At 35.5% G+C, this 13,808-nt stretch overlaps 1 protein-coding gene and 1 pseudogene across 2 annotated transcripts; both read right to left on the bottom strand.

Moving 5' to 3' along the window:
• Positions 1-6,996: 6,996 nt before the first annotated feature.
• Positions 6,997-8,119, bottom strand: LOC149207001 (uncharacterized; annotated as a pseudogene). The gene is made up of 2 exons (XR_016251977.1): positions 7,887-8,119; positions 6,997-7,507 (listed from the first exon to the last, which is right to left on the bottom strand). The product of XR_016251977.1 is annotated as an uncharacterized LOC149207001 (transcript).
• A 540-nt stretch (positions 8,120-8,659) lies between these two features.
• LOC149207000 (pathogenesis-related thaumatin-like protein 3.7) lies at positions 8,660-9,511 on the bottom strand. The gene is made up of 2 exons (XM_089393832.1): positions 9,170-9,511; positions 8,660-9,055 (listed from the first exon to the last, which is right to left on the bottom strand). The coding sequence occupies exons 1-2, from the start codon at positions 9,243-9,245 to the stop codon at positions 8,661-8,663; spliced, it is 471 nt and encodes a 156-aa protein (XP_089249958.1). The 5' UTR covers positions 9,246-9,511; the 3' UTR covers position 8,660.
• Between the last annotated feature and the right edge of the window lie 4,297 nt (positions 9,512-13,808).

Genomic DNA, 13,808 nt, shown 5'->3' with positions numbered 1-13,808 from the left:
AATAACCACTTTATTTTTTAGAAATGATTGATGATCATCAACATCACTACCATTATCATCGTCATTATAATTGTCATCATCCCCATCATCATAACTAGTATAAGTTTTATCATAATTTTTGTCATCTTCATCATGAACATCATAATCATCATTCATGCCATTATTGTTCTTAATTATGACCAAGATGAAAATAATGATAATGATGATCAGATGATGATGACTTGGAAGATGACGCCAAAGCTAATTATTATGATTTTTACCATGATAACATTTAAAAATTGGGAGGAATGGCCAAGGTCATTAGCATCATCATCATTGTCATTGTAACTCCCATCGTCTTTATCATCATTGTCATTATCGTAACAATCACAATTCATGTCATCGTCATCATCTTCATTATCATCATCGTTATAATTATTGACATTGTCATCAGTTGTTCATAATTTTCAATGTCATAAGAAATATAATCAATGCAAAAGATATGATGTGTGTTGGAAAATGGATGCAAAAGTAAACAAAAAAACGGGGGTAAAAATAGACGTAAATTTGGATGAAGAGTGGACACAACATAAGTAGATGCAGAACAAGACAGAAAAATTGAACAAAAGTGGATGAAAAAGTAGATGCAATAGTTCATACAAACTTGAACACAAAATAGGACTCAAACATGGATGAAAAAGTGGAAGAAAACATGGGCACAATAGTAGGCATAAAACTTAGCATGAATTGTGGTGAAACAAATGTGGATACTCCAATGAATGTAAAAAAAAAGGGACACAAACTTGAATGCAAAATGGAGGAAAACTTGGATGAAAAAAGGGATTTAAACATGGGCCAAACATGGGTGCAATAGTGAACATAAAATTAGTTGCAAAACTAGACAAATCAAAAGTGGATGTAAAAGTAAATTCGAAATGGGATGCAAAAAACATAAACAATATTTGATGCAAACTTGGACACAAAAGAGGATGCAAATATAGATGCAATAGTGGAAGAAAATGTGGGTTGCAATGATAGGCATAAGATATGGCACAAATAATAGCACAAAAAAGGTGGATGTAATAATAGACACAAAAAAATATGCAAACTTAGATGCAAGACAAGATGCTATAAGGGATGTAAAAGTGGATGCAAACACGGGTGCAACATGAGAAACAAAATTGGATGCAAAATATGGATGAAATGGAAGTACATGCAAAAGAAGATACAAAATGAGATGCAAAACCCAACACAAAAGTGGATGCAAAAATAGATGAAATATTTTATGCAAAAGAGGATGTGAAGATTGATGCAAAATTGGAAGCAAACGTGGGTACAACAGTATGTGCAAAACATGGAACAAATTTTGTCACAACAAAAGTAGATGTAATGATAGATGCAAAAAAAGAAGCAAATGAAGATGAAAAATAGGATGCAAAAAGGGATGTAAAAGTGGGTGTAAACATGGGTGCAACAATGGATGTAAAATAGCTTTTGCAACTTATTTGAAAGAGCAATTTTGTCCCAACAATTAGACTTGTAGCATAAAGAACATGGTTAATACATATGATTCGACCAAAAACTAGTTACTACCAAAATTCAACCAAAAAAAATATTACTACATAAAAATAGAATTAAAAACAAAAAAAAAAAAAAAAAAAATTTCCCAAATTAAAAATAAATAAATGATAAACTTTTTTTTACCAAAATTTAGTGATTTTTTTAGTGCTAATACTAACATCGCCATTACAACAAGATATTTTTTTAGTGCTAATACTGCCATTACAACAAGATATAAGAGGGATATAATGCAAAAGGTTTAATAATAATATGTATGTAGAAGATGGTCTTCAGACTGCTGAATTCATGATAATCAATGGGACTACAGTCAAAATAATTGGATGTTATTTACTTTTTTACATAGATTGTCAAAATAATTGCATAAATCGATTTTTTTTAACCAAAATTTAACAAAAACTTTGCTAGTGCTAACATTAGAACCACCATTACAACAAGATATCTTTCTAGTGTTGACAACACCATTATAGTAAGATACCTCAAGAGAGACAGAAAATTTAAGAAGTATGATAGTAATATGTATCCAGAAGATGGTAGTGAAACTAGTAATTGTTCATTCTCATTATCATAATCATTGTCATCATCATCACCATCATCCTTGTCATCGTTATTGCCATCATTACATTATCATCATAATCACCATTCATGCCATCATCATCAGCTCCATCATCATCATCATTATGGACATTGTTTGCAATTGTTTATAATTATAGACGTTGTAAGAAATATCATCAACCCAAAAAATGTGATCAGTGCTAGAAAAGGGTTGTTTAGGACACATTGATATACGTAAGAGAAATAACAACTCTATTTTTGAGAGATGATCGATGATCATCATCATCACCACCATTATCATCGTCATTGTCATTTTTATCATCCCCATCATCATCATTAATGTAATTTCTATCAACATTGTTGTAATCATCATCATCATTCATGCCATTATTGTTTTTGATGATGACCTAGATGAAAATGATGATGATGACACCAAAGATAATGCTTATGATTATGACAATGACAACATCTAAAATTGGGAAGATTCGCCAAGGTCATTAGCGTCGTCATCATCATAATCATTGCCATCATCATCATTAATGTCATTGTAACCACTATCGTCTTTATCATCATAATCACAATTCATGTCATCGCCATCATCTTCATTTTCATCATTGTCAATATTATTGACATTGTCATCAATTGTTCATAATTTTCAATGCCATAAGGAATATCATCAATGCAGAAAATATGATGAGTGTTGGAAAAGGGATGCAAAAGCGAACATAGAAATGGGGGCAACAATAGAAGTAAAATTGGATGAAAAGTAGATACAACATAAGTAGATGCACAACAACATGAAAAACCTAACACAAAAGTGGATGCAAAAGTAGATTCAGTTGTCAATGCAAACTTGGATGCAAACATGAAGGAAAAAGTGGAAGCAAACATGGGTCCAATGGTAGGTGTAAAACTTGGCACAAACTGTGGTGAAACAAATGTGGATGCAACAATGAACACAAAAGTAGATGCAAAAATGGATGAAACAAAAGTGGATATAATAGGGGATGCAAAAACATACACAATATCTGATGCAAACTTGAACACAAAAGAGGATGCAAATGTGAATGCAAACATGGAAGCAAATGTGGTTGCAATGGTAGGCGCAAGATATGGTGCAACAAAAGTGGATGTAACAATAGACAAAAAATATGCAAAATAAGATGCAAAAATGGATGTAAAAGTGGAAGCAAACATTGATGCAACAGGCAAAACAAAATTGGATGAAAAAAATGGATACAATGGAAGTAGATGCAAAAGTAGATACAAAACGAGATGCAAAACCCAATGCATAAACCTGACACAAAAGTGGATGCAAAAATAGATGCAATATTTGATGCAAAAGAGGATGTGAACATGGATGCAAAATTAGAAGCAAACGTGGATACAATAGTGAGTGCAAAACATGGTGCAAATTATGGCATAACAAAAGTGGATGTAATGATAGATGAAAAAAAAGAATCAAAGTATGATGCAAATGAAGATGTAAAAAGGGATGCAAAAAGTGAAATTTAAAATGGGTGTAACAGTGGATGCAAAATTGTATGCAAAAGTGGATGCAATAGAAGTCGATGCAAAAGTAGATGCAAAACGAGACACAAAACCCGATGCAAATCCTGGTCCAAAATTGGATACAAAAAGGGATGCAAAAATAGATGTAGTAGTTGATGAAAACCTAGATGCAAATGAGGATGCAAACGTGGATGCAAAATTATAATCAAAAGTGGGTGCAAAAGGAGGTGCCAAACTAGGCGCCAATTGTGGCACAAAAATATTAGATGCAATAGTGGGTACAATAATAGATGCAAAAGAGGATGTAAATATGGATGACAAACAAGATGGAAAAGTGGATGCAACAAAAGTAGATGCAAAATTATATGCAAAACTAGACACAAAACTCGATGTAAAACGTGCGCAAAAGTGATGCACAAATGGATGAAAAAATGGATGCAAAAAATGATTTAAAAAAGGATGCAAAATGCAAAAGTCGATGCAAAAGTTGATGCAAGTGTAGGTGCAAAAAGTGGATGCAAATGAGGATGCAAAAGTATGTCAAACAAAAATAGATGCCAAAATTGATGCAAAACCTGGAACAAAACCTGGTGCAAAGGATGACACAAAACTTGGCATAAAATCTGGTGCAAAACGTGGTGCAAAACCTATTGCAATACCTGGTGCTAAACTTGGTGTAAGATTTGGTGCAAAACTTGATGCAAATTTTGTGTCAAGTTTTGCACCATATTTGATAAATGGATGCAAATAGCACCAAAAATGGGCTCTAGATGCAAAAAAAGAAGTAAAAAGGGACGCTAATCGCTGGTTTTGTTGTAGTGTAATTGTGATGTTTGAAATGGGGTGGGTTTTGAAGTGCCACTTTCAAAATTTTAGAAATGGGAAATTGCATGTGTTACCATGTTCTCCAAAAGAGAAACAGGTTGATTTACCTAGAAAATAAATAAACTGCTTTAGTGTCCAAGAAGATGTTAGAACCCCCAACCAAACTAACATAAATAGAACTTATGCAAGGAGTTATAATAATATTCTTTGAGTACCTACTCTTGAACAACATTTTCCCTAATTATCATGCCCTAAGTCTGTTCCTTTCCTTGAAGAATTTGTTGAAAAGGTTCACAGTAAGGATAACTTAGAAAATATTTGTTGAATGTAACGTGTTGAAAGCCATCTGTTGTGACTGATGAGAAGGGGCAATGAAATGAAATCAATATGATCTTAATTGTCAATGAAGCAAGGTCATTTGGATTGGATTATTATATAATTTGACATCTATCTTGGTAGTTTCTGGGTGGAAAAATTGGAGGAATTGGCTTCCAAGACCCATTTTAGTGGCATGTCCTGATTTGGAGAAAGATGCAAGTGGATATGCTATTGGAGTGGTCTTGATGGCAAGGGGTAAGTCGGTATGTTATCATTCTAATATGTATCATAGGGGTTGGCGGGGGGGGGTGTTGGTTGTCCTGAACTACCTTACATATGATAAGGAACTCTATGCCTTGGTTCAAGTTGTTAAGGAGTGGAAGCACTATCTGATGGGCAAGGAAACCATTATCCAAATTGATCACTAACCATTGCACAACAAGTCCATGGAAATCCGTGAAGACTCTAAGGAAATTGCGAGATAAATAGAGGTCCACTCGATTCAAAACTATCCACGCCATTCCTGCTGAAGTGGCCTGGAATTTTTATTTTATTTGCAGTTTTGTCCACAAGTCCAAGCTGTTGCATTTTTCCTTTTTCTTCTGCCCTTTGATTCCCTTTGCTTTTATTTATGACTTTATTCCCATTTTCCCATGGCCGGTGGCTTTCTCATTGTTTTTTATTCACTGATTGTGAAAAAATTCTGCTGTGATGGCGTTGAAAATCACCACCCCTGAACATACACTAAGATTGCTTCAACACCTAAACATACACTAGGTCTCCCAAGGACAAGAAAAATGCTGCCATATTCATATCTAAACCTGGAGAATGAGAACTAGGAAATTCTTTCCTCCAATACTATTTGTTCCAAGCCATCCTCTGTTTTAGAATCTACATTAGTTAACAATATGTCCTTATCATAAACAGATTCTACCCTCAAATATGAAACCCCTCTCATATACCATACGAGCCAGCAAAACTCTAGTTCGTTTCTCTATCACGGGCAGTCCTTTGCAGTCGGTCTACAGACCCATTTATCTTCTAATTTGCAGCTGTTTTTAGTGGAGGAGATGAAGATTTATGTGGAAAAAAAGGAAATACAACTCTAAATAAAAAAGGTACTAATCCGTATCAGCTCTCAGGAACTCAAGTGATGCACCATTTGATCCCTGAGGAACAAGCTCAAAATAGGTGAATTTAAAAAGTATATGAGAAGGAACAGAAAATTCAAAAACCTTTCAAAATATATAGGCTAAATACTGAACTTATGCCGGAGACACTGATCAGATGGTCTAATTGAGAAGCAACAGCTTGAAGAACCCATGCTGAAATTGTAGTTTCTAATCTTTTGAATTAATTCCTAATTTATGCTATTAAGTAGCAATAACATCCAAGCCCCCAGTACAAGGGAAAATTAAGCCATTAGCATTAGAAAAGACTAGAATATTCAGGGATACATTATAATTTTTTATTATGAGACAACACTGGGAGGAAGCCTCTAGCATGACAGAAATATTATTAACAAAGGGCCACATTTCATAATTACTCCATACTACTGCCAATTTGTTTGCAGTATGATGAATAAAGTTGTTTGATTATATTATGTTGCTTGAGCCCACATCCTGACTCACATAGGCGCTGAGATTCTATCTTAATTTGTACTACCAAAATAGGTCCTATTTATTCAAATGGATTCCCATAACAATACCATTTCTTCGAACCCTAATATCCCTTCGACCCTGGTATCAAATTCTTCTTCTCTCGTCCGACATGCCTTTTTCAAACCCCAAAAGCTGTCCTCGACTGATCAAGATTCAATCCATTTTATAAAGCGTGAGTATCATCGATTCGATGTTTATATAGCAAAAACTGTTAGGGATAAATTTTACAGAGTTACGATTAAAGACATTGCCTTCATGATATAACATTTCAAAATTTAAGGGGCTTTTGGGTTCATGCAATACAAACATTGTCCATGGTGGCCTTTCACAATTTAAAAGGCTTTTGGGTTCATGCAATGCAAACATTGTCAATGGCTTTTCTGAAAGTGAATTGTGTTCATGTTAAAGTCTTCATGGTGGAGTTGAATTTAACATGATTGTAAAATTTGGAAATATTTAGTAATTTGATTAATAAAAATCAAGTGAATTGTTTAACCTGACTCTGATCAGTCTCCATTTTTTTTTGAAATTCTACAAGTTCTACCTTAAATAAAATATTGGAACAGTGTTGAAGAATCACAAACTCCATATAAACAATAATATGATAACTGTTTCACAATGTGATGGATTATTCACAATAAAATCTTTACTGGCTTCACAAAACAAACCGATTCAAACGGATTCGATCTCATGGATCTGAAAGGTACATACAGGAAAGCACACTGATATGAACATATGGAAGAGGACAGATGAATCAGTTGACTTCAATTTCAATTTTCATCTGAACCCCATAACGCCACACTGAATATAAAGTTCAAACAACAAAAGAAGCTGAAACCAGTGATCAAATAATGACTAACTTCTTTAGCTAAAGAAGGAAATTAAATTAAATGCTTTGTTGTGGGCAGCTAGTGGTGGTGATGATGGTGGTGTTGTTTTTTGCCATGACCTTCCTTCTTCTGGTGATGCTCGTACAAGGCGTATCCGGTTGCTCCAACTGCAGCAGCTGCTGCAATCTCTGCCTCAATCTTGTGCCTATGAGCGTGCTCTGGATCCTTCTTTGCTTCGTGCATCTCATACTGCATACACAAAATATTATATCAATATTCACATTCATTTTATAACGGTTATCATTATCCTATTGATAATTTAAGCTAATCCTTCCCTTAATTGCAAATTATGGAAATATTTCAGTTCATCCTATTACGAAATAATGCAGAAATCAATAATCAAGTTAAATTTAACAGTGGTTTACCAAAAAAATCACAAAGTTTAAACTTTAAATCCCATCGATCGAATTTATTGGCATTATCAACCATCATGATCTCTGTTATATCCCCTATATGTATTGCTTTGTTTTTAATAGATCTCTGTCAGAATTAGCTATGGTATATTAAAATAATTCAGGTCTGTATATGGGTTGAAAATTGAGATTAAGGACTCGAAAAGATATCTCACCATTGCAAACGCTCCTGCAGCGACTGCTCCCACTTCCGCTACATGCTCCATTTGTTTATGATGTTTCTGCTCCTTCGTAGCCCTCTCGTAGTCTACAGCGTACAGATCTGCCCCTGGGCTGCCGGTTCACCATAGTAAACAATTCCCGGCCTTCTGATTTCCTCTTCGTTCTGATGGTGTCTGCTATGGTGGTGCCCTTGCTCATGATGTTTGTGGTGGTGGTGATGAGACATTTTCTCGTTCAAACACGCAGTAATGGAATTCAATCACAGTGGAATGGATACAAAAATTTCTAGTGATTCAGAATATGTGAATGAAGATGAGATTAGAGCAGGCCAGGGAGAGGAGTGTCTTATATAACAAGGAATAGCCGGTCGATGTGGGCTCTAATCTCATCAGCACCGTGAGCAGGAGAAACGAATGCTCTAGAGGGGTGCAGAGGACGTGTTCTGGGAAGGCGAATGGAGCAAATGAATGTTTGGCGCGAGGGATCGTTTGAAAATTAGCGAGCGTTGGTTTGAAAATGAGGCGTTGGTTTGAAAATGCGCCAGCACAGCGGGTACCAGCTCGGAGGTGGTCGATGGATGGGAGTATTCAGAGCAGCACAAGCACTATCGCATCCATCGACCACTTTCAATTCTGTAGGGCAGCTGGCAGTTATGTTGCTGCTGCAGTCAACGGTTGGGCAGCTAGAGTCCGAGGGAGTTATGGAGAGAGGCAGATTAAATCCATCAACGAGAGAGATGTCATATGTGTCTCGACCGTTGGCCCCATTCAGAGTATATTCAGCCAGCGTTGCAGGAGACCGTCCAGCGGCTTGGCTTGAGTTATGGAGAGAGGCAGATTAAATCCATCAACGAGAGAGATGTCATATGTGTCTCGACCGTTGGCCCCATTCAGAGTATATTCAGCCAGCGTTGCAGGAGACCGTCCAGCGGCTTGACAGCTGAGCAAGCCGCCGCAGTCACCAGTGTTGCAGCTGCCTTTACCAGATGCGTCGAAAGAGCAGCCCGTACGTCCCCAAAATCTCCCGGCACTTGTCCCTGCGGGCACGTCCACACTCCATGACTGGCCTTGTGTGAGCGCTTGACCGCCACCTACGGATATTCCCGCGGCCCACACAGTGAACGAACACTTATTCTGGATCACAAATGTTGCAGCTTCAACTCCTGCGGTTGGGAAAGCAAACACATATTTATTGATGACATATAAGTAAGATATACACATCGCTCGTTAATGTAATTCTCATAAAATAGAGTAGATTTGAATTTGGGGAGTACCACCTTGAAGATAGACCAGTAATCCTAAAGCTAGAGTTGCTGCAACTGAAACTGAAATATCTATTGTTCTTCCCCCCATTGCTAAGACCAGGAAGCAAGTTAAACACAATACAATGAACAAACACTACTCAAACACAGCGCAATAAATTGCAAATGAGCTTGCTTTGTTTTTATGCACGGATACCACAGGCCAGTCACACGCTATATATATAGACAAGGTAGTAGCGATCCACACACATGAACCGAGGGGTAGCGTATAAAACACGGATGAAGTTCAGATAAGATTATTGTCTTTTTTTGGCGCGCAGTGTCGAAAATTCCGGAGCTACAGTAAACCACGACACGGAGTAAGCTAATTCTCTTAGAAAATTACTTGCGTACCCCCTTTTGGCCATAAAATTTACATGAATAGGCAGAGATTTGAAATATAATAGCAGCATTAGTAGGGTTCAAATTTATCCCTTTTTTTTAAATCCCAAACATCCCTATAAACTCCCGACTTCTACCAAAATCAATAACTAAGACTTCTACCAAAATCAGTAACTTAGAAAGTATGGCCACGTGATTACCCGGTCCGTAATAGGCGCCGCTGCCTATGTGTTATTTTCGCCTTCTTTTTTGGTTTTTCAAAGCTGTTAATTCGTAATTTGTTTTCGTCCAAGGATGGAATTTGGTTGTATATTGAATTCCTTTTGGATTTTCAAAGGTGTTATCTGTAATTTGTTTTCGTCGAAGGATATAATTTGGTTGTGTATATTGAATGCAATTTTAGTGATGACCAACAACTCGAGTTTACTTGTCTTTTTTTGCCGACCCAACGCTTGCGTAAAAGACCTATAATCTCAGTGTGACAGTTTTTACCTGAAGAAGTATAATCTCACTGTCAAGCAGGAACGCTCAATCACTATATGCAGAGGATTGCTATCATTGGGAACTATGCAATCACTGATAGTGAACTGTACAATCGTTGTTGGCGGGGACTGCGCAATCACTGATTAGGCAATAACTATTGGCAAGACTGCACAATCATTATTGGCATGGACTGTACATTGACTGCTAACAAAGAGTGTGCAGCACGGTCATTATGAAGTTCACTTAGTTTATCTCTGCTAACAAAGAGTGTGCAGCACGGTCATTATGAAGTTCACTTAGTTTATCTTTGCATGTGCACCTGTGAAGACGTTAAGAACTGGGCATGTGAAAGCAAGTAGATGGACACTTACGTTTTTTTTAAGAAGACTTGAACATTTAGATAACATGATCGAGCATGACATTAATGGCTTGAAACGAAAGATGACATGATCTTAAGAGGCTCCAAAAATTTAAAGATAAAGGAAAATTTTAAATGAGGTTGTAGAAACTACAACAATTTCATAACCCCACTTAAGTGTATCTTGGTCTTGAGCAATGTTAATTGTATGAATTTGTAATCTTTGAGCATATCTCGGTCTTGAGAAATGAGCAATGTTAATTTTATGACTTTGTAACCCTTGAGCAGGAGAGGGCTGGGCAGTCAAGCTTGGGTGCGTCAGCCAATCCTCTATCACTTTCTACCTCTCCAAATCATAGGTTATGGTTAACATAAATGTTTCTCTAAGTTAAGTTCATTTAGCCCTCGGAATTCCCCATCGTCTCAGCCATGGCATCTATTTCCAAGTTTTTTTCCTAGCAAAGAGTGGTGTAGACATTCCTAATCTCACATAAGGCATGGCTTTGGATAAGAATCTAGTTTTTCCAGGCTAAATTCCATATTAAAGAGCTTCAGAGATACTCTATAATTCTTAAATATTCAAACTAAAAAATAGTGTGATAATATTTCCTGTCCCAAATTTCATTTCCTCTCTTAAACCACCTCGACTATAGTTTAGCTCCCAATAACATATTCAAGATATTCAAAGCTCTCAATCCCAAACTGGTTTGCCAAACCAGTTTGGGGACAAAGATTTTCCCAAACAACGATTGACCATTTTAATTTTCTTAGCTCCTCTCCATAGAAAATCTCTATAAAGGGAGCAATGGATTTGCATATTTTATTTATTTTGTTAATCAGTTTTCCTTCTTCCATTATGAAGGCACTAGTGCGTCATCCATAATGATATGTTGTTTCACTTGCTGCATGCGGGTCTCCAGGGCATGTTTTCTTTCGAAATATGACCAAATTCCTTTCTATTTCAATTTAAGTTTGACTTTAAATTCCTTTGAGTTTAAGTAGAACGTATCCATGAATTTCATCCTTAGACCTACAATTCTTTCCACCAGCTTTTGGCTTTGGACCGTAAATCGAGATGTTGTAGCCAAAGCCTTCAAAGCCATGTTCAAGCTAACTCCAAGCGGATTCGCTAGTGGTCTGAGCCAATGCTTGGCAGAATACCGGCTTCAGATCGTGTTCACGTAATTCTTCAGATATTACAAATCAATCCAGCCACTAGATACCTGATGTCTCCTTCCCCTCCAGTTATTCCTAAGTATATCTCCCTACCCTCCAGTTATTCCTAAGTATACACACTATTGATAGTATTTAGATTATCCACTTGAACGTTAGGATCGATTCTTTTGATTCCCCTGCCCACCCCTTCTTCTCTTCCAGGGAAATCTTCGTCGACAATCGAAACCTCATCTGGGTGGAGGGATTTTGATTGAAATCTCTACCAACTCGAAGTGGGTATACTACGTCTGGTAAAGACTAAAAAAAATGGCGTTACATGTTAAATATCATTTTTCCTCAATTATTTTTAATTATAAATAGAAATATGGTATTTATATATTAAATTTTATTTATCCACGAGTTCAGTAGTTAATCCATGCCCTTGATAGAGTGTCTTGGATAAGTAATTAAAATACTTTTTAATTTTATGTTGAATTTAATCATGAAGATATTTGAGTTTTTATAGGAAAAAAAAATAAAAAATAAAAAATTAATGTTTTTATTTATCATTGGAAAAAATAGTTTATATTTAAAAATATAAATTTGTTTAATTTATAGATAACTATTACAAAATTTTAAAAGAATTATATAAAAATTTCATAATTGTTGTAAATGTTTAAAATAATTCTATTTTAATCACGGTTCTACAAAGCCCCAGAGAGATCAAAGCTTTCTAGATTCAAACTTATTTTAGAATGTAAAAATTGAAAAATTATTTAAAAATCATTAGATTTGATCTTTTTCAAGGAGATATATATATATATAAATATATATATTACATTTTTGAAGTTATGGATAGATTAAAATTTTAAATTCAAAGATTTTATAAATTACACCTTGTAACTGCCAAAAATATTTGATAATTTTTAGACAAAATAGATGAGAACATATATCAAAAAAATAAAGTATAAAATAATAAAAAATTTAAATAATTTTAGCATATAATTTTTTTTAATTATTTTATATAATATATATATATATATATATATATAAAATGAAATTTTGTTTTTTATTGGCGCAGATTTTTATTTAGAAAATATTTTGTTTTTTTAAATGAACCACATTATTATTTTAAAAGAAACTTTTAGAAAATATTTTGCTTTTTTTTAAATGATAACCACGTTATCAATTTGAAAGAGATTTTATTTTAAAAAGGAAGCAGTCAACTGGAGATTGAGCAAGGAAAATCATGTTATAGAATGCAGTTGGAGCAATTATATATGAGATTATCGTCTTTTCTTGGCGCGCGGTGCGGAAATTTCAGAGATACCATAAACCACGCCACGGAGTAAGCTAATCCTCTCAGTAAATTATGTGCGAACCTTCTTTTTGGCCATAAACTTTACATGAATTATTAGAAATTTGAAGCATAATTGCAGTTTTAGATGTTCGAGTTTAGTGTATAAGCAAGATTTTTTTTATCGATCTCTATCACACTTTAAAAAAAATTGCCTTATACCAAAATCAGTGACGCCACTGATTTACGGTCTTAGCGGCGGCTGCCACTCGATTTTCCTCCCTCTTTTTGGTTTTTCAAAGCTCTAATTTGGTTGTGTTGAATGCAATTTAAGTAAATACTAACCACTAGAGTTGTATTCATGTCCGTCACTCCTCTTGGCGTTACGACGTGTCCATCTGATTGTGCTACAGTAGAAATTTAAATGGCTGTATTCAAAAGGGTGCCGCTATATTCAAAAGAAACCTCAACACGCAACCGTTAAAATCCAATTTTTGAAGTCCTGTGAGTTGCAGAGTGTACACTTGATCAAGCTCACGTGTCACGAGGAGTCACCTTGACCAAAGATTGTGGAAATATCGTCCATCGCTATCATTATTCACATTCTGCGTACCATGCATGAAAGGGATGAAAAAAATGGCATCGTATCTTTCAACGATTTCGTACTGCCGCGTCACATGACTACATGACAATAATGTGATAAAAATAGTACTATGAGATTTGACAATTATGCCATCAAAACATTCGTGATGAGATGAACCTATGAACATATGGGCGATACAAATCGATGTGGTTTGTTATTTTATTGAAATGACTCCCTCAAGTCTCCTTGTTTTACATGTGTAGATTTTCTTTTCACTTTCAATAGAGATGGTGGAATGTCATCACGCAGTCTCACCATCTAGCAATTCTGCACCGAGCTTGACCTCTGTCAATCTCATAGCACGCAGAAAACTTCTCACTATCAGTTATTATTTCCC

Source organism: Pinus tabuliformis, chromosome 1_2 (assembly GCF_031772625.1).
Source record: "Pinus tabuliformis cultivar Carrire ecotype Pingquan chromosome 1_2, CPIR1, whole genome shotgun sequence".
NCBI classification, from domain to species: domain Eukaryota; kingdom Viridiplantae; phylum Streptophyta; class Pinopsida; order Pinales; family Pinaceae; genus Pinus; species Pinus tabuliformis.
This window is presented reverse-complemented; position numbering and strand designations above follow the sequence as displayed.

Coding starts and splice junctions, on each gene's coding strand:
- LOC149207000 (XM_089393832.1), bottom strand. CDS start 9,245: ATGGGGGGAAGAACAATAGATATTTCAGTTTCAGTTGCAGCAACTCTA. Junction 9,056..9,169: donor ATTACTGGTCTATCTTCAAG/GTGGTACTCCCC, acceptor TCCCAACCGCAG/GAGTTGAAGCTGCAACATTT.